Source organism: Moschus berezovskii, chromosome 4, assembly GCF_049115385.1.
Source record: "Moschus berezovskii isolate FMDL1 chromosome 4, NW_MosBer_1.0, whole genome shotgun sequence".
Taxonomy (NCBI): Eukaryota; Metazoa; Chordata; class Mammalia; order Artiodactyla; family Moschidae; genus Moschus; species Moschus berezovskii.
Genome location: NC_142463.1, coordinates 115,062,162 through 115,083,504, shown reverse-complemented (window position 1 = coordinate 115,083,504; position 21,343 = coordinate 115,062,162). Strand labels below are relative to the sequence as shown.

At 49.2% G+C, this 21,343-nt stretch overlaps 1 protein-coding gene across 4 annotated transcripts in view; it reads left to right on the top strand.

Annotated features, from left to right (window-relative positions):
* CFAP45 (cilia and flagella associated protein 45) overlaps positions 1-21,343 on the top strand; it is a 44,612-nt gene that overhangs the window by 16,738 nt on the left and 6,531 nt on the right. For 2 of the 4 annotated variants that reach the window (XM_055401973.2, XM_088835935.1), the window contains exons 2-8: positions 2,624-2,749; positions 6,238-6,374; positions 8,596-8,740; positions 9,068-9,238; positions 10,422-10,600; positions 12,961-13,090; positions 19,644-19,790. In XM_055401973.2, the coding sequence (XP_055257948.2) occupies positions 2,624-2,749; positions 6,238-6,374; positions 8,596-8,740; positions 9,068-9,238; positions 10,422-10,600; positions 12,961-13,090; positions 19,644-19,790 (1,035 nt within the window). Of the gene's footprint in view, positions 1-2,593; positions 2,750-6,237; positions 6,375-8,595; positions 8,741-9,067; positions 9,239-10,421; positions 10,601-12,960; positions 13,091-19,643; positions 19,791-21,343 lie in introns of those variants that run through there. The other 2 variants (XM_088835934.1, XM_055401978.2) reach the window with 2 other exon arrangements.

The following is a 21,343-nucleotide window of genomic DNA, read 5'->3' as shown; positions in this document are numbered from 1 at the left end:
AGTCAGCATTTCCCCAGTGAGGTTTCTCAGCCACCCAACCCCAGAGCTCAACGCTTCCTTCTGCTGTGCCCAGCGGCTGCTTTTCTGTGGTCATCCTCTGTTTTCCTTCCTCTCTTCTGACTTCGAGGCTCAGGCAGTTGAGTATTTCTTGTGTGACTTCCTCTTGACCTGGGTACCAAGGGCGTGGGAGGGAGGTGACGCCGTCCCAGCACTGGAGGATCCTGCAGTCTGGTGGACACCCGAGCCTGAGGGGGAGGCTGCAGGAGCCCTTGGAAAGAAACAGGAAAACAAACGCAAAACAGCAATAATGCTTTCCATCTGTGCGCCAAAGCCCTTTCACATATGTTATTTTCCCCAGCGCAGACCACATACGTGATGTGGAAGATGTGGAGAGATGGTGTATTCTGGAAAGGCTTCCGTCTCAGTCTGGTCTGCAGACCCCAAGAGGTCGCCTTGCTTGGTTTCTTTCGTTCGTTCTTCATCACGTGCATGTCGAGGTCCTGCTGCATGCCAGACACTGCACCCTTCCCCTTAGACCTGACACCATCTCTTGTGATCCGAGGCCCGCCATCTTTTCAGGTTGCTCCTGATGCTTTGCCTCAGCCCCACCTATTCTGGTTTCTATTCATTTCTTCTTATTCTATTTTTGGTGGAAAGGGGAGCTGTTGCTCCCCACTCTCCATATAATAACCCTTCAGAGTCTGTTATTAGGCATCCTTGGGGCTCCTGTATTTACCTTTTCATGAATTCAAGCTTTTCTGCTCTGCTGTATTGGGGCTGACAGAGGCTGTAAAGCAAGGCTCCCTCTGTGAGCCTTTTGCTGGCTGTGCCAGGCTGGGAGGGAAGGGCACACACAGCCATGCTTATTGTATGGAATGGAGCCAGCCAGAAAACAATTGCCTGATTTGGTGCGGAAACCTGACACAGGTGGGGCAGGTGCTGCAGGGAGTTCTGTGTGGTCATGGCAGATCGGAGAGAGCACTCAAAACATCGTCCAGTGCTTAGTGACCTGGAATGCGCGGTCATTTCCCTGTCCACCCTGTCCCCTCGATGGCTGCCCATTCCCAGGCTTGGTAGACCTGACGCGTCCAGCCCTTTGTACCAAGGTCTTCCAGCTCCGAGAACTGCAGGAGATGGGGGCTCGTCCAGAATGAGATTTAGGGTAACCCTGGACTTCTCCCACAATCCTCACAGAAACCTCCCCCTGGAGACAGACTTCTTTTTAGGCTGAGCTGAAGTGGGACTGACCTTGGGGGGATGGAGGTTGTGTTAGTCAGGGTTCTTGGTTATAAACAACAGAGCCAGAACTCCAGTTTAGATGGAAGGGAATGTATGGAGGAGAGTTTGGAGAGTGCACGGAGTTCATGCCAAGGCTGGGCGACTGGGCTTGGAAAATTAAAACACAAAACAACTGCAGCCGGAACTGAGGCCCAAATCACAACCCAGCGCTGGCCTGGCAAAGACCCTTGATGCCACCCCCAGGGCTGGCACTTTATCATGGCAGCTGCTCCTGGTGCCCTTATCAGCACTGCCCCAGACACAGGGTGTGGCTGCCACTGCTGCCTTTGTCGGAAGGGGTTTCCACGTTCCCCTTCTTACATCACTAGTTCCCTATTCATTGTCAGGCTTGGGGGATCTGATGGCTCACATAGGTCCTTTGCCCAGGCTGGGAAGGCAGCTATCTGATGTTTTCAGCTTCTATGCTCAGAGATGACCCCTGTCTCCTTCAGCTCATTAGATGGGAGAGACAAGGCTTAAACCTAGAAGAGTACTGGATGGCTAAAAACTGACTCATGCATGTTCAAGGGGCTTCCCCAGTGGCTCAGTGGTAAAGAATCTGCCTGCAATGCGGGAGACACGGGTTCGATCACTGGGTCAGGAAGTTCCCCTGGAGGAGGGCATGGCAACCCACTCCAGTATTCTTGCCAGGAAAATCGCGTGTAGCCTGGCAGGCTACAGTCTATGGGGTCGCAAAGAGTCAAATATGAGTGAAGTGACTGAGCATGCATGCGTTCACATGCACGTTCAAGCAGTCCTGAGAAGCAAAGAGCCTCATGGTGGATGCAGCTTCAGGGTGAACCTGTTTGCCTGATTGTAGCTGGCAGTCGTTCATCCTCTGAAGGTTATCAGGCATCAACCACCTGCCGGCTGTGTGCAAGCTGCTTTTCAGTGTTAGTGTCCTCGGATGGAGGAGGTCAAATGGTAGCATCAGCTGTGAAGGGGGCTTGGTGCTCAGGTGAGGAGGCTGGAAGTGACGACACTGTGCATTTCTGTACAGGAGAGCCCATGTGGCCTCCCAAGAGACTGTGCCTGGGGGACATGAGAACTGGGCTGACACTGAATCATCCTCCTGCCGTCCTGTGTGCTTCCTCCTTCCTTCCCTGCTGTACAATGGCTTGGACTTCTTCAGCTCAGAAACCTCAGGAGTCCTCCTTCTTGCTGGGCTGGTGTCCAGGGAAGCCACTGCTCCTGTGGGGCGTCTCCTGTGTTTCAGGATTTACCCTGGTGCTTTCCCATACACCCACCCAACCTTCCCTCAGCACAGGCTGGCAAGCATCTACCTTGCCCAGGGTGCAGATGGTGGTCGGTACTGATGAGCCGAAATTTCTGCCTCTCCCTGCAGCCATTAAGCACAGCTGGCGTGCTGAGCTCCGCCTCTACTGCTTCCAACAGGTCAAGGAATAGGCCTCGCTATCGGACCAAAGCCGTGAGCTCCGAGGTGGATGAGAGCCTTTTTGGAGCTATCAAGGTAACCCTCACTCAGTCCCTCCAGGGAGCTGTCACCTGGAGGCGGTGACCTGAACTGGCTAGTGTTGCTCAGGACAAAGCTAGCTCTGGACAGGTCACTCCCTGTCCCAGGGAACTCTCAGACTGAAGGCAGTGGGGGTTTCTGAGGCTCCAGTGGACAACCTCAGACACTTTGTGGGGCCCATGTAAACGAGCCAGCTGGTTTCCTCCACCCTTGAGATCTTTACACCTGTGCAGCATTTGAAGCGGAGAAGGCAATGGCAAGCCACTCCAGTACTCTTGCCTAGAAAATCCCATGGATGGAGGAGCCTGGTAGGCTGCAGTCCCTGGGGTCGCTAAGGGTCAGACACGACTGAGCGACTTCACTTTCACTTTTCACTTTCACACATTGGAGAAGGAAATGGCAACCCACTCCAGTGTTCTTGCCTGGAGAATCCCAGGGATGGGGGAGCCTGGTGGGCTTCCGTCTGTGGGGTCACACAGAGTCGGACACGACTGAAGTGACTTAGCAGCAGCAGCAGCAGCATTTGAAGATATGCTATAATGCTGAAGGGAGGCTCAACTGCTGAACACTCTGTTTGCTATTTGCTCAGAGAATGCCCTGTGATGGAAACGTTTGCATGCCAGTGGCCCAGGCTTGCAGATATAGAACAACATAATTGTTGTTCAACATAATCCCCCCTCTATCCAAGAACAGTGCAGAGTAGAACACAAATCATCCTTCTTTCCCAGTTGCTCAGCTAAAACAGTTACTTTGCTTTGGAAAACAAGCAAGTAAATATTTATTTGCAAATATCACTCAGTTCATTCGAAGGACTGATGCTGAAGCTGAAATTCCAATACTTTGGCCACCTCATGAGAAGAGTTGACTAATTGGAAAAGACCCTGATGCTGGGAGGCATTGGGGGCGGGAGGAGAAGGGGACGACAGAGAATGAGATGGCTGGATGGCATCACCGACTCGATGGACATGAGTTTGAGTGAACTCTAGGAGTTGGTGATGGACAGGGAGGCCTGGCGTGCTGTGATTCATGGGGTCACAAAGAGTTGGACACGACTGAGCGACTGAACTGAACTGTTCACCCAGTCTAAGAGGTTGATGCCTAGAGAAGGAGAGCCAGAGAGTTACTTGGAGTGATCTTGGTTACATATGACATTCAGAAGGCGGGAAGGGAGGAGAGAAAGAGAATGAGATGTGGAGAGAAGAGCGGTGAGAAATTGAGGAAGAAAAGGGACACTGGAGTTGTTAAGAGAGTAAATCCTAAGAGTTCTCAGCACAGAAAAATTTTGTCTGATTTTTAAAATTTTGTATTGATATGAGATGATGGCTGTTCTCTAAACTTACTGTGATTATCACTTCATGATGGCAAATCAAATAGTTATGCTATACCTTGAAGCTAAACAGTAGGGTCATCTAGTCAAGACTACGTTTTTTCCAGTAGTCATGTATGGATGTGAGAGATGGACTGTGAAGAAAGCTGAGCGCTAAAGAAGCGATGCTTTTGAACTGTGGTGTTGGAGAAGACTCTTGAGAGTCCCTTGGACTGCATGAAGATCCAATCAGTCCATCCTAAAGGAAATCAGTCCTGAATGTTCATTGGAAGGACTAATGTTGAAGCTGAAACTCCAATATTTTGGCCACCTGATGTGAAGAGCTGACTCATTTGAAAAGACCCTGATATTGGGAAAGATTGAAGGCAGGAGGAGAAGGGGACGACAGAGGATGAGATGTTGGATGGCATCACCGACTCAACGGACATGGGTTTGGATAGACTCCGGGAGTTGGTGATGGACAGGGAGGCCTGACACGCTGTGGTTCATAGAGTCACAAAGAGTCAGACACGACTGAGGGACTGAACTGAACTGAAACAGCAGGTCAACTCTGTCCCAATAAAACTGGAAGGGGGAAAAAAAGAGAAAAAAGTAGAGGAAAGGGAAAAAGAAGAAAGACACCAGTAGTGGTTTAAGTACTGGACAGGGGAGCCTGGTGGGCTGCCGTCCAAGGTGTCGCACAGAGTCGGACACGACTGAAGCGACTTAGCAGCAGTAGCAGTGAATACCACTGGCTGCAGGTGGACCAGGGGGAGAGGAATTGATGTCTATCCTTTGTTGCTGTTCAGTTGCTAAGTTGTGTCCAATCCTTTGTGACTCCATGGACTGCAGCACACCAGGCTTCCTTGTCCTTTGCTATCTCCGGGCGTTTGCTCAAACTCATGTCCATTGAGTCAGTGATGCCATCCAATCATCTCATCCTCTGTTGCCTCCTCCTCCTGCCCTCAATCTTTCCCAACATCAGGGTCTTTTTGATGTCTACCCTTACCCTTCACTCTTCTCACTGTGAATCAAAACGGACTTTCCAGATTGTTCCAGATGGGTATCTTTCTGCCTTTAGAAGCTGTTTCCTATTGACAAGGGAAATCAAAGCAATTCAGTTTCGCTTGCAGTCATGTTGTTTATTTGTTTTGAGTCCACGGGGACTCTTCTAGCTAAAGTGAAGACAGGTTTGGAAATGGCCGACTTCTCCAGATTTAGTCCTGCTGGCTTGCCAAAGGGGGCGGGTCATCGCCTATTCCTGGATTAGTCTTTTGGGCTTATTGTTGGACCAGAGTCTCGGAAGCCTCCCAGCCGGCAGTAGAGGGCAGAAGTGGCCTGTGACCTGACTGAGTTGAGCCGCTTGGAAGCAGAGATGGGCGCCAGGTGGCAGCAGCACCCCGGGAACGGATGTGCAAAGTGACGGTCTCCAGACAGGAAGGGCCTCCACCTAAGCCATGCCCCTGCCTCCGATCACAGATACTGTGTTCATGATAAATGAAATCCTCTCCTGTGTTAACAATTTCCTGAAACAAATGATTTCATTTTCTTGTTGTCTAACTCCTTCATGGTCAGAAAGTTGAAAAAAACTCATGTATCTAATTTGTGTTTTCCTTGCTGGATTCTAACTCACTGACTGCCTCACCATATTAGATTTAAGGGCAGACCCACCAGGCCATATTTCTAACTTCCCCCATAGGGCTTTTTTGGGGGGAATCAAAGTAAATGAATAATTAGAAAGGATTAAAAATAACAAATATAATAGATTGAATGTGTCCCTAAGGAACTGTATGCTTAAAACCCTCAGTGTGGTCCAAGAGAGTTAATTAGTTTTCCTTTTGTAAATGATGGAGGGAGAAGAACCAAGAGACCCCAAATTTTCATTCCTGATGGTTTTAGGTTAGGAATGGACGCACACTAGCAAACCTCTCCCTGGGCCCCCATCCCCCTGGGAGTGTCTGCACGAGTTATAGAGAAGCCTTGCTCTCAGGAGTGCCGGTTGGTACAGAGCACATCTGAACACCAGCTGCTTGCTCAGTGTCCTGGCTACTCAGTGGGATCCTGCAGTCTGGGCTCCAGCTGGCTTCCCCTGATGCTGGGTGGGGTGGAGATGCCACCCTCCACTAACCAGCAAGAAGTGGGGCAACCAGCTTCTAAGCTGTCCTTCCTGACCCCCCAGCCCCTGACCCGGAGTGACAGCCCCATCGTGCTGCTCCGAGATAAGCATGCCATTCGGAAAACTCTCACGGCGCTGGGCTTGGACCACAAGCCGGAGACCATCCAGCTCATCACCCGGGACCTGGTCCGGGAACTAATGTGAGTGCCCAGGGCCCGAACCCTTCTGTGAGGACCTGTGTTTTGGGGACGGGGAGCCCACCTGGTCTCGTCCTGTCACTGTGGACCCCACCTCTTTCCTATTCATTTCCTGCCTTTTGTTTCTTGGCTCCCGTTTCTTCTCCATTTTGGCCTGCTTCTCCCCGCCTTGTATCTACTCCTGCCACTGCTTCTTTCTTCTGGCTACTGTGGGTCCTATAGGGCTGGTAGAGGGTAGGTGCTTGGGGGAGGGGGTCCTTCTGAGCCCTGAATAGTGAACTTGGTCGGGGAAATGTCCAGATGAGTCACTTCCTTCTGGCCACATCAAGAATCTGAAGCAAAGGAAAAACTGACCAGATGCCTAATTAGTCCCAGGGCTTCTTCCCAGGCTCTGAGGCCAGAAGAGGAAATTCCCCAAAGCTCTGGGGTTCCTTTGGGATTAGCTCAGCACGGCTTCCGGACTGGAGCAGCCCCCCCACCCTTGCTTGGGCCCCTCATGTGGGGTTAGGCCTAGCTCGGTCACATGAAGGGAGCCAGCCCTGTCACTCAGAGGTTTAGCTCTTCTGCTGGTGCTCCATTCTCTAAACCGTTCTTCCAACTATGGCTCCACTCACTAAAAACTTGAATTCCCAGAAAATGCATTCTGTGTCACAATCTGGGAAGGCACGGCTGGTCCACAGGTCCAAGAGCACCGTCTGGTCAGCTCTGGTGTTGAAGGGCCAGATGTGGTAGCGGCCCTTCAGACACGCTTGTGGCCCAGGAAAGGGCTCCTCCTCTTTATTGATTTATTTGTGTATTTAGCTGTGTCAGGTGTTAGTCGTGGCACACGGGATCTTCCTGGAGTCCTGAGGGATGTCAGGCTCCAGCGTGAGCAGGCTCAGTAGTTGCGATGTGCCGGCTTAGTTGCTTGGCCAAATGTGGGGTCTTAGTTCCCAGCCAGGGAAGGAACCAGCGTCCCCTGCATTGCAAGGCAGAGTCTTTTTTTTTTTTAATTTATTTTTAATTGAAGGATAATTGCTTTACAGTATTGCATTGGTTTCTACCAAACATCCACATGAATCAGTCATAGGTTTATGCATAGCCCCTCCCACTTGAATATCCCTCCCACCTCCCTCCCCATCCCACCCCTCCAGGTTGTTACTAAGCCAAAGCAGATTCTTAATCACTGGATGACCAGAGAAGTCCCAAGGACTACTTCTCGGACTGGTGCAGTCCTAAAAACACGTTGGAGGCGAAGTCTCGGTTGTCAGGGTTCTGAGAACAGCACGAGATGCTGTCTCAGATTCACATCATTCCTGGTCATTCCAGATCCCAGGCTGTTTGGGGCTGCAGCACCCAGGGAAACACAAGGTCTTGGCTAAGCCTCAAGTCCACTTACTCATTTGTCCACCTCCTGGACACCTCCCCCCCACCAGTTTTATGGGATGAGGTTTCACTTCCTGCCTCAGACCATCTGCGTCCCTTTGCCATGTGCCTGTTAAACCGCCTCACCCAGAAGCAGCTTTATTCCCACTCTCCTGCTCCATCTTTAATGTATGTCATCTGTTTGTAATCATTATAATTACCTATTGGTTTGTTGAATGCGTTGGGCAGCTAGAAAAGTCTGTAGACATGTCTCTGGCTATTGTTGAACAGAGATTTTAATTAATATTTAGGGTTCAAAGCTTCCCTCTGGGCTGGAGGCACAGGGATGTTTTTGTCTCTCACTGGCCTTCACTTCATCCTCGTCTGGCGTCCCCCTGCCCTTTTTATGTCACTCTTGAGGAATCATCTATTTTAAAGGTTCAATTCGGCAGCTTTATTTTGAGTCCTCACTGTGCCCAGTGCTGGGCCAGAGACCCGGCTGCCCATGGGGCTAAGACAGCCTGACTCCCGAAGGAGCTTGTGATCCAGCAAGGCGAACAGACATTGCCCACAACACAGCAAGGGACAGCGGAGGGGAGGAGGTGGGCTGTGCATATATGGGGGCGGGTGCAGAGGAGGTAACGTATGACCTGGACCTTTTAGACAAAGTCCTTAAAATGTTTCTTTTTTAGCCGGTGATGGTACTCTCCCTGGCCTGAGACCGCTTCTCCCCAGTGGACCCGTTCCGCTGTCTCTCCTGCCCGATTCTCTGAGGCAGGATGGGCAGTGATGGGGGTTGGGTAGAGAGCAGAGCAGCCTGCAGGGTAGTGCTAAGAGCTCCCCCCACCCCCTGCCTAATTTTATTCATTCTTTGTGTCAGCGTTCCCACCAAGGACCCTTCCGGGCAGTCCCTTATCATGAGCCCTGAGGAGTTTGAGCGGATCAAATGGGCATCCCACGTCCTGACTAGAGAAGAACTCGAGGCCAGGGAGCAGGCCTTCAAGAAGGAGAAGGAAGCCATTGTGGTACCTGCCCCTGACCCCGTCTTTGCGGAGTGGGGGTTGAAGAGAATGGCTGGGGAGAGGCCGGCCTCCCACAAGACTGGGAGCTTTAGTTAGGGGGCCCTGAAGTCAGGTGTGAATGTGCTAAAGATGTGTTACAGAATAAAGATCTGGCGGGAGCAACTGTGGGGCCAGGGGAGGGGTGAGGGCACCGGGCTGGGAGACCTCCGGGCTGTGACACTGTGATAGGTGATATGAAACTCATCTGAGGTCGCCCATGGCAGCCAGGCTAGGGCCCAGGGCACAGAGCACTGGGGTAAGTCCCCGCTGATTCCAACGTGGCTCCTGTAGGACAAAGTGACCACACGCAAAAAGATCATGAAACAGAAGGAAATGGTTTGGAGGAACAACAGGAAGCTCAGCGACCTGGAGGAGGTAGCCAAGGAGAGGGCCCAGAACCTTCTGCAGAGAGCCAGCCAGCTGCGGGTGGAGCAGGAGGAGGAGCTGAAGGACATGAAGAAGGTGGGCTCTCCATGCTCCTTGCCCCCTCCCGTCTCTCTTTTTTTTGACCTTGCCACTCAATGTGCGGGATCTTAGTTCTCCGACCGGGGACTGAATTCATGCCTTGTGCGGTGGAAGAACAGAGTCCTAAGCACTGGCCCACCAGGGAATTTCTCTCTCCTCTTATCTCTTATTCACACACCTGAAAGTGCAGGCTAGAGATGGGGTGCAGGGTTGAAAGGTGATGTGCTGGCCTTGGCAGGTGGATGGAGTAGATTGGGTCGGGGAGAGCTGTACCTACCAAATGCCTGCTGTGTGAACCTTCTGCAAGTCACTGGCACTCCCTGAGCCAAACTTGCTTCGTTTGTGAAATGAGGGTGGCGAAGCTACTAAGCAGCATTATTAGGGTGAAATATGCTAATATATGGGCGATACTTTGCAAACTGTGGGTTGAAAAATACATATTACTTGTATCTTTATCCTGCTAGTTCAATTCTGGCCACATACGGTGGTGCAGACAATGGGGTTCTTTTTGTTGTGCTCAAATGCTTCCTTTAGCGGAGCACATGAAGACCAGAGGCTCATTTGAATTCCATTGTGTTACTCATTTGCATGTGGTTCACTTCCTGGCCAAATGAAAAATGCTGACTCCCCAACCTCTTCATCCAGAGTTTCTGTTTCTCAGGTAAATCTTCTCTCCTCAATGCTTCCTTTTATTTTCCAAAGCTTCTACTCCGCAGCTCTTATTGATGGCTCGTGATTTTTTCATCTCCTTATGTGTCAGGTTGGGCTCTTTTAGCTTAAAAATCTAGTGGCTTGGTCTCTGCAAGAATGTTTATTTTCCTGAAAAGTAGAATGGGGGAGGTCTTCATTTGAGGTTCAAGGGTCTCTAAGGGGACCATGAACTTCTAAAGTTTTATGGAAATTTTGTATGTATAGATGTAAGTGAATTTTATGGAGCAGAAGACCCATAGTTTTCATCTTATTCCCAAAGAGTGATCCATGATCCCCTCTCTGCCCCAAACACTAGACCCAATACCCTGAAAGATGCTATTGCTTTTCTGGGCTTGTGAGCGCATGTAATAGGATTCTGCTCCCGTTTCTCCCCACTCCAGCTTCCACATCCCTGTGGTACATCATCCCCCACCCCCATCCCCATCCTTACTCCCAGACACAGTACCACAAGTTCAATTCCACTCTCCAGATCATCCTCAACGCCAAGTGCCATGCCATCCGGGATGCCCAGATTCTGGAGAAGCAGCTGATCCAAAAAGAACTGGATGCAGAGGAGAAGCGCTTGGATCAGATGATGGAGGTGGAGCGGCAGAAATCTGTTCAAAGGCAGGAGGAGCTGGACAGAAAGAGGAGGGAGGAGAGAATCCGGTAAAGAGGTGCTTTTGGCATTTCCCTAAGTCTTTTCCATGTGTCTTTAGGTCCATATAGCCTTGCAGAGAGGGAGGACATGAGAAGTGGTCATTATCATCCTTTGTTATTATCACAAAACCTTTATGGAATGATTCAGAAAGCCACAGAACTTCTTTAAAAAATTTTTTTTAATTGTGTGTAGAAGTATAGCCAATTAACAAACAATGTTGTGATAGTTTCAGGTGAACCACTGAAGGGACTCAGTCACTCATATACATGTATCCATTCTCCCCTAAACTCTCTTTGCATCCAGGCTGCCACATAATGCTGAGCAGAGTTCCATGTGCTCTCTGGTAGGTCCTTGTGGGTTACCCATTTTAAACACAGCAGTGTGCACACGTCCATCCCAAACAACTGCACAACATCTCAAAGCTTGTTTCTGAGATCACAACAGGTGTTTCACGATATGGCCCTGACTCACCCTCATTTTGCATCATTTCTTGCCAGCCATTCTGGGAGGCCTTCCTTCATGTCCCCCAGCATGCCAGATCTTCATATAATCTCATTATTTTTTGTTGTTCCCTCCGCTTTGAATAGGGCTTCCCTGATAGCTCAGTTGGTAAAGAATCCGCCTGTAATGTAGGAGACCCCGGTTCGATTCCTGGGTTGGGAGGATCCACTGAAGAAGAGTAGGCTATCCTCTCCAATATTCTTGGGCTTCCCTTGTGGCTCAGCTGATAGAGAATCTGTCTGCAATGTGGGAGACCTGGGTTCGATCCCTGGGCTGGGAAGGTCCCCTGGAGAAGGGAAAGGCTACCCACTCCAGTATCCTGGTCTGGAGAATTCCATAGACTGTATAGCCCATGGGGTGACAAAGAGTCAGACACGACTGAGCGACTTTCACTTTCAGCTTTGAATACCCTCTCTTTCCTTTTTTCCTCTCCCACCCCGAAAATGCTCTCTCTTCCTTCGTAATGTGGCCTTGCTATCCCCTCCCCCGAGAAACCTCCCTGGCCTCACTGGGCAAGCTTCGAGCCTCCCTGCTGTGGCCCCCTACCCCGTGTTTGTGGTCTGACACAGCCCTCCTTGCGCTGTGGCTCCCTGGCCCTCATCAGGCTGTATGCTCACTGAAGACAGGGTCCCTGTCTTGTTTCTGTAGCTTCTGGCCTACCAGAATGTTTGGACTGTAGTAAATGCCTACTACAAGTTAGAATGAATAAATTCAACCCCTTCCATTTTGCAGGAAAGGACAAGTCCCAAAGCAGGTAAATTATAGAATCATAGTGTCCCAGATTTAGAATGCCAAGCGTATAATACAAGAATTACCCCTATAAACAGTCCTTGTAAAAAAAAAAGTCCTTGTACCACACTGAATGGCAGTTCTTTCTCCTCATTTGTATTCTGTTCTCTTGTGCCATTCATCTCTGTACTTCTAGCGGGTACCTGGTACACTACAGTAGGCTCCCATGAAAAGTTTATTTCATGGCTAAATGGCTCTTCGTCTTCTGCATGAACAGTTCCAATGAAGGGGAAATCCCTGCCTTTTTAGGGAGCTCTAATGATCTGACCTGGTCCTTATCCTAAGTCTAAACCTGCTTCCATGTAACTCTTTTTGCTCGTTGCTCCAGTGTATTTCACCTGGAGTCACAAAGCCATTCAACAGTTCTATCTGAATGTCAGTGTCATGCTCCTTCCTGTAGATACTTGTCCTCATCTGTGTCTTCTCCCACTCTCCCAGCCTTTACTCATAGATCATGGGATCTAGATGCTTCCAAGGTTGTTGACATCCCAATAACATGTAGGGAGTCACTGGCTGCACTGACTCTAGAATCTGGTTTCTCTGCTTTCTATTGTTGAGCAAGGGTGCTGCTGAGTGTAGAGAATTCCTTAGACCAGCAGCCAATGGTCTTAAAATATGAGATTGGATATAAGAAGGACAGTTAGCTAACTAGGCGTGGCAGATGGAGTGGGACGACAAGATACATGGGTGAGAGCAGGTGCTCCGGAGAAAGGAGTTACTGTGGGCTTCTTAACTCCGGGAAATCAGCTTGGGAAGGTCGCTCCCTCTGATTACTCTGGGAAGTTTTGGGAGGTGGTAGGATTTCAGATCTCAGTTACTGAAAGGAGAAGGTGTCTTATGATACGGGCACACTCTTGGACAAACAAATGAAGGGAGGGAATCTCAGGAAGGGTGAGCCCCAGAATTAGGAGCTCAGAAGAGAAAGGACTGACCCCGCTCATGAAGCATCGTGGTATTTAGGGGGCGCTCATCACGTTGTCCCTACAATGCCTCCCATCGTGGGTGTTATTTGGGTGGAGGTTAGAACAGAGACCTGGCCTCTTGGTCTCTAAGACACCGTGGCACTGTTTCTTCCCAGAGGAAGACGGCACATTGTGGAACAGATGGAAAAGAACCAGGAGGAGCGATCGCTGCTTGCTGAACAGCGGGAGCAGGAGAAGGAGCAGATGCTGGAATACATGGAAAAGCTCCAAGAGGAGGATCTAAGGGTAACAGGGCTTCACAGATCATGCCAAGTTCTGCCAGCAACAGCAACAAAGCCCTCCTACACTGTGGGGTTGGAGGGTGTGGGCTGATGTTCCGTCAGACACATGCTCATTTCACAACATCATCACCATCAACTTTTTATTGCCATATGAAACACTTGTTTGGCTGAGGCCTCATGGGGATGAGCAGTGATTTGTATACTGTCCCTGCCTTCCTGGGACCTGGGGTCCAGGATTGACATGTCCGTGTGAATGGACACATCAAGGAAAGATATTGCTGCATGCTTTGCACAATATACATAGGGATGTTTTATTGTCTTCCCTCAATTATCTTGAGATATTGTACACTTTGTACATGAACAGCAGCTGTCTTTTAGTTCCAGGCTCCCTGCTGTTGCCTCACCCAAGGTACATTGCATCCCAGTGTCATCAATTGTGTGGACAAGTCAAACCTTTTTTCCTGTTAGCCTAACTAAAATTAGTAAGCATCTCCATTGTGTAAGAAATAAATAACATACCCACTCAAACCAAGTAAGCTTAAAAAAATCCCCTTCTATTGGCCTTATTGGATCTTTTGCAATGTATGAAAGCCCCTGGCGTTTGGAGCATTTATTCTTTTCCCCTCAATTTTTTTACTTTTGAAAAAATTTGCACATACAGACACGTTGAAAGAACTGTACCACACCCATCAGAGCTTCACCTATATTTCAGTTCAGTTCAGTCGCTCAGTTGTGTCCGACTCTCCGTGACCCCATGAATCACAGCACACCAGACCTCCCTGTCCATCACCAACTCCCGGAGTTCACCCAAACTCATGTCCACAGAGTCGGTGATGCCATCCAGCCATCTAATTCTCGGTCGTCCCCTTCTCCTCCCGCCCCCAACCCTTCCCAGCACCAGAGTCTTTTCCAGTGAGTCAACTCGTCACATGAGGTGGCCAAAGTATTGCAGTTTCAGCTTTAGCATCAGTCCTTCCAATGAACACCCAGGATCGATCTCCCTTAGAATGGACTGGTTGGATCTCCTTGCAGTCCAGGAGACTCTCAAAAGTCTTCTCCAACACCACAGTTCAAAAGCATCAATTCTTCGGCGATCAGCTTTCTTCACAGTCCAACTCTCACATCCATACATGACCATGGGAAAAACCATAGCCTTGACTAGACGGACCTTGGTTGGCAAAGTAATGTCTCTGCTTTTTAATATATTATCAAGGTTGATCATAACTTTCCTTCCAAGGAGTAACCGTCTTTTAATTTCATGGCTGCAATCAGCATCTGCAGTGATTTTGAAGCCCCAAAAAATAAAGTCTGACACTGTTTCCACTGTTTTTCCATCTATTTCCCATGAAGTGATGGGACCAGATGCCATGATCTTTGTTTTCTGAATGTTGAGCTTCAAGCCAACCTTTTCACTCTCCTCTTTCACTTTCATCAAGAGGCTTTTGAGTTCCTCTTCACTTTCTGCCATAAGGGTAGTGTCATCTGCATATCTGAGGTTATTGATATTTCTCCCAGGAATCTTGATTCCAGCTTGTGCTTCTTCTAGCCCAGTGTTCCTCATGATGTACTCTGCATCACCTATATTTAATGATTGTTATGCCAGCAAATTTGGAAAACTCAGCAGTGGCCACAGGACTGCAAAAGGTCAGTCTTCATTCCAATCCCAAAGAAAGGGAATGCCAAAGAATGCTCAAACTACCGTACAATTGCACTCATCTCACACGCTAGTAAAGTCATGCTCAAAATTCTCCAAGCCAGGCTTCAGCAATATGTGAACCGTGAACTCCCAGATGTTCAAGCAGGTTTTAGAAAAGGCAGAGGCACCAGAGATCAAATTGTCAACATCCGCTGGATCATGGAGAGAGCAAGAGAGTTCCAGAAAAACATCTATTTCTGCTTCATTGACTATGCCAAAGCCTTTGACTGTGTGGATCACAATAAACTGTGGAAAATTCTGAAAGAGATGGGATTACCAGACCACCTGACCTGCCTCTTGAGAGGTATGCAGGTCAGGAAGCAACAGTCAGAACTTTACATGGAACAACAGACTGGTTCCAAATAGGAAAAGGAGTACGTCAAGGTTGTATATTGTCACCCTGCTTATTTAACTTATATGCAGAGTACATCATGAGGAATGCTGGGCTGGAAGAAGCAGAAGCTGGAATCAAGATTGCTGGGAGAAATATCAATAATCTCAGATATGCAGATGACACTACCCTTATGGCAGAAAGTGAAGAGGAACTCAAAAGCCTCTTGATGAAAGTGAAAGAGGAGAGTGAAAAGGTTGGCTTGAAGCTCAACATTCAGAAAACAAAGATCATGGCATCTGGTCCCATCACTTCATGGGAAATAGATGGCAAAATAATGGAAACAGTGTCAGACTTTATTTTTGGGGGCTCCAAAATCACTGCAGATGCTGATTGCAGCCATGAAATTAAAAGACAGTTACTCCTTGGAAGGAAAGTTATGATCAACCTTGATAATATATTAAAAAGCAGAGACATTACTTTGCCAACCAAGGTCCGTCTAGTCAAGGCTATGGTTTTTCCCATGGTCATGTATGGATGTGAGAGTTGGACTGTGAAGAAAGCTGATCGCCGAAGAATTGATGCTTTTGAACTGTGGTGTTGGAGAAGACTTTTGAGAGTCTCCTGGACTGCAAGGAGATCCAACCAGTCCATTCTAAGGGAGATCGATCCTGGGCGTTCATTGGAAGGACTGATGCTAAAGCTGAAACTGCAATACTTTGGCCACCTCATGTGACGAGTTGACTCATTGGAAAAGACTCTGGTGCTGGGAAGGGTTGGGGGCGGGAGGAGAAGGGGACGACCGAGAATTAGATGGCTGGATGGCATCACCGACTCTGTGGACATGAGTTTGGGTGAACTCCGGGAGTTGGTGATGGACAGGGAGGCCTGGTGTGCTGTGATTCATGGGGTCGCGGAGAGTCGGACACGACTGAGCGACTGAACTGAACTGAACTGAATTCCATGGAGTTGCTTGTCTCTTTTAGATGTATATACATATTTTGTTATTATTAAGCTATTTGAATGTAAGTTTCCCATATCTTGATACTTTGCCTAAATGCTTCAACTTGTGTCTCTGAAGAACAAAGACACTGGCTTACCTGTCAGCAGTACCATTATCACATCCCCCCATCAAAATTTTGAGTCTGACGATTCTACAATATCATTTAATATTTAATCTACATCCAAATTTACCCAGATGTTTAAAAAATGTATTTTCCATGGTTTTCTCTCTTCCAAGTCAGGATTCAGTCAAGGATTGGATCAATCAGGATTTACACACTGTATTCACCTAAGTCTCTTTTGATCTGGCAGAGTTTCCTTATCCATTCATTAATTTTAATAACACTGATATTTTGAAGTACTCAGGCCGGCCGATTTGAGGAAGGCCCCATATTCTGATTTGCCAGGTTATTGCCTAATGGTGCGTTTACCTCGTGGAACGTGTATTCTTTTATTGTTCTCCTCTCCCCCCGTGTTTATGATGACTGAGTTGTCATCTCCCAGTGCACTTGATGGTGAGGGGTGACAGGGGCCCGGATGGGTCTCATGGGGACCTTATAATTACGGAGGCTTCTCAGAGCACCTGCAGCCTAAGGTACAGTGTGAGAGGTGGGAGGCAGATCACCGGATGGCTAGGGAAGGTGAGGGGCAGGCGACTTTGTGAGCTGCTTGAGAAGGGGACCAACAAGGCCAAGAAGACAGACAAGCCCTGGCCAAGCTCCTGGTTCAGGAAAGGGCCAGAAAGGACAGGTCTGCAGTAGACCTGCAGAATACTGGGAATCCAAATTCACTGTGGGGAACGGACGTTGGTGGGCTCACTGAGGGGGCTTTCCAGGTGGCTCAGTGGTAAAGAATCTGCCTGCGATGCAGAAGATGCAAGCGACGCCACAGGTTCGATCCCGGGGTTGGGAAAATCCCCTGGAGGAGGGCACGGCAACCCACTCCAGTGTTCTTGCCTTGGAGAATCCCATGAACAGAGGAACCGGGCAGGCTACAGTCTATGGGGTCGCACAGACTTGGACACGACTAAAGCGACTGAGGACACACGCGCGGGCCCATGAGAGAGTCCCGGGTGTCACTGAGTCAACAGTTACTCAGGTGTTATGTCACTGTCCTTTTCCTGTCCTTCTAGGCACTCCCTGCGTCTCCAGGAAGTGTTACGGGGCAGAGATAGAAACCTCTGCCTCACCAGTTTAGAACTGCATTAGCACTTTGCGAACAGTGCATGGAACTCTCCAGGCCAGAATACTGGAGTGGGTAGCCTTTCCCTTCTCCAGGGGATCTTCCCAACCCAGGGGTCAAACCCGGGTCTCCCACTGCCAGCTGAGCCGCCAGGGAGGCCCATGGTGGCACGGGGGCAGTTTTTCCCGCCTCGCTAGCAAGATGGGGAGAGTGTCGGGAGTCTTGTGCAGTTGCTTTGCAACAGCTTCAAAGATGAGAAACAGGGAAAGTTCTTTGGTTTCTTGAAAATGAACGCACAAGAACAAACCAAGAAAAGTAAATAAGCAAAGAAGTAAGTAAATGAATACATGATTATATGTGTGTTATAGATCAGAAGTCAGCAGCTTTTCTAGCTTTGAGGGTCAGTGGGTTTAAATAGTGCCTTCAGATGGTAAAGAACCCACCTGCCAATGCAGGTAGACCTAAGAGACACGAGTTCGATCCCTGAGTTGGGAAGATGCCCTGGAGAAGGGAACGGAAACCCACTCCAGGATCCTTGCCTGGATAATCCCATAGACAGAGGAGCCTGGTGGGCTACAGTCCATGGAATTGCAAGCGTCAGACGAAGGATTAACACTTTTGCTTTCACTTTGAATACCAATGTCAGGCCTAACACTAATGGGGAAAAAAAGGTAGGCAGGAAGGGAAGAGAGGGAGATGAGGAAGAGAGGCTGTGGGAGCCGAGCAGCCGGAGAGGGGCTGTGGAGCGAGCCGGAGAGGGGCTGTGGAGCGAGCCGGAGAGGGGCTGTGGAGCGAGCCGGAGAGGGGCTGTGGAGCAGCCGGAGGCGGGGAATGCTGGTGGTCGCGACTCAGACACCACACGGCGGGCCTGGCGGAGGCAGACAGTGCTTTTCTGTTCAGGAGGCTCCCTGGAGGAAGGGCCCTCAACAGGGCAGTGAGCCAAGCTGGGGGAGGGCCAGCAGCATTGCCTGGGATACAGAGGCTGGGCCGACAGGACTGGGAGACTAGTGGGGTTCGTCTCTGAAAATGTGGGGGCATCTGGGAGCAGTGTGGGAGGTGGGGTGAGCTGGCGGGTAGGAGAGTTTGAAGCAAAGAGTCCACATTTGAGAGGACAGGGAGGACCCAGCACGAGGTCCCGCTGCCCCTCTGCATCAGGGCCTGGGGATGTGCTCAGAAGTGTTCTGACCCCTGGGAGCTTTCAGAGGCTCCAGCTCATTTCTTAGAAGGGGTCTTGTCACTCATGATGATGCGGACTCTGATCTCCATTACTCTTGGTGCTTCTGGGATTTTTTTTTTTTCTCTTTCTCACTTGCTTCTCACCTTTCCTCCCCCCCCCCCATCTTCCCCGCCTCATTATTGAGTATTTGCTGTTTTCCTCTCATTACTGGGAAAGAGAAGACGTGTGAGACGTGGTCCCTGTCCTCTGGCTGGGACAGAATGAACCCGCAGGAAGTGGGCGGGACCCACAAAGCAGCATATAATCAAATCCCAGGAGGTATATCACCATCCTAGGTGCAAAGGGAATTCAGAAATGCAGACAGAATGAGAACTTGGGGCAATCAAGTCAGAGTTCCAGAGACAATTGGAACTTTAATAAAAGACAGACTGGGTTCCAGAATTCTGGGCTCTGGAGTTTATTAGCTCTATGGTCCTGGGCAAGTCACTTAAACTCTGGGCCTCAGTTTTTCCATTTGCATGAGAAAGATAACAAGACCTAATTTTCACGGTTTTGGGGGTACATTTAGGTGTTAGAGGTAGGTTATATAAAGTTATATAAAGTACTTTCCGTTCATAAGAATAGACTTCCCTGAGACTTCCCTGGTGGTTCAGTGGTTAAGACTCTGCACTTCCACTACAGGGGACAAGGTTTCCCTCCCTGGTCGGGAAACTAAGATACTGTGGCATGGCCAAAAAAGGTACTCAATTAGTGTCATACTTTATTATTTTAATTATCACTATTGAACAGAGACCAAAAGTTTGGGTTAGAATAGGAGAAGGGAATTGAAGGCAAGAGGAAAACATTATGAACAAGTGATAGGATTTTGCCTGACATGTGGGAGACACTGAATAGAATTTTAAGAGCCTTTACTCCTTGAGACTGAATAGAGGTCAACGGTGTCAAGGCTGCCACAAAGTCAAGGTGGATGCAGATAGCCAGGGGCTGTATGGCTAGAAGAGGTCATTGATGATCCTGGAAAGAACAGTTTGAATCAAGGGCAGTAATGAGAGCTAGACTGCAGAGCGTGCATCTCTCTCCCCGCCTCCATCCATGTCTCTCCATCCTGGTAGGCCAGTATCTTTCTGTCTCTCTTCTTCTTCTCTGAGGCTCTCTCCCTTTGGTGGCAGGACCTGGAACAGAGGCACCAGCAAAAGCTGAAAATGCAGGCTGAGATCAAACGCATCAACGATGAAAACCAGAGGCAGAAAGCAGAGCTGCTGGCTCAGGAGAAGCTGGCCGACCAGATGGTGATGGAGTTCACCAAGAAGAAGATGGTAGGGACCCGCCTTCTGATACCTGGGACTTCTGAACAGGAATGGAATGTCTGTCTCAGGGAGGGGCAGGTGTGAGTCCTGAGTGAACTCAACAGAAGGCAGTCATGTCATCAGCCTGAAAATTCACGTCCTTAGTTCAAGGGCCTGGCTTCTTTTTCCCTCTCTACCTGGCCAGTCTCCTTGTTCATTACTAGAGAATAGCCTGCAAAGGACACCCTAATTAGCGTGTTATTATCCTTGTTAACACCTTTGATTGAAGTCGGGATGAGGGTCAGGTTCAGGCAGGGAAGAAAATTAAAACTATTGGTGAAAGTGAGGATTTTGTGGATTCCTCATGACCTGGATAATTATATCTCCAGTAATTATGAGTCAGCTGCCCCATAAATTTCTTGTGAAAATTCCTATCTCGGGCATCCTTTACTTGGTGCTAGATTTGGAAAGCAGAGCCTTCAACCACCAGAACAAATACACTGGAGCGGAGAACGATGCATGAGAACAGTTTCAGGGAGATGTACAGCTCGTGAATGCGTGGACTCTGTCTGGGGTCTGTGAGGAACGGAGGGCAAAGGAAAGCTTTTCGGCACGGTCTAGATGGAGGGAACATGGATTTCTGTCAAAAGAGAAGGGAGGGAAGTTACTCAGTTCCTCATGTGGTAGTCCTGTCTGCCCTCCTAGCTCTGAGGCTCTGTGACGACACCACACTTCTCTAAGGAAGTCTTACTGGGGGAGGCTGTAGGTATAATTGGAAAAGGCATGTTTGATATACCTCAATACTCCAAATGCAAACCACAGAAAATGCAGCTCACCAAAGCTTGTTTATCGGTTCTGGCTTCTTCACTGAGTGCCAGGTATATGCAGGCAACAGTGAGAAAGCAAGACTTGGAACACGGGTTTCTGCATAATAACGACCATACCACTACCATTTGTCAAGTTCTTAGTCTGTGCGCGGGCTCTGGGCTAAGTGCTCTGTGTGTGTTGTCTCATCTGATCACTCACTTCTTGCAAACCTAGTAAGTGAGTGATGGAAAAGATCCTAAATGCCTCAGTGTGTGTCCAGTTACGAGACTAGGCCGAACACGTCTAGAATAATACCATGGACCTCGTACGGACGTCAGCGACTGTTCCTGAGTGCGTGATGGTGGTGATACAAGCCAGTCACGTGTAGGAGTTGGAACAGGTCTGTTGGCTGCAGCAGAGAGTCTTTGGCGGTTGTGATGGGAAATGAGGTGGTGAGCTGATGGACAGCTGAGAGCAGTTGTTGGGGGGGCCTTGGACCTTGAGCAGAGCAGCAAGTGTGGAATGATGAGGAATTGCCCTGGATTTCTGACCGGGAGAAGACAATGTGTGACCTTCATACACGGAAAGGTCATTAGCAGAAGGAGCTGAGAGAGGTGGAGACTGGCAAAAGGACTGGGCACTTGGGCATGACCACAAGCCCCTCCCTGACCTCACAGTGGTCTCCACTCTTACAGCTGAGGCTGCCCCTTTAGATGAAGCCGAAGGCAGAGGTTGGTGGTAGAAGCCTCCAGAGTTCCCTGCCCTGCCATATAGGG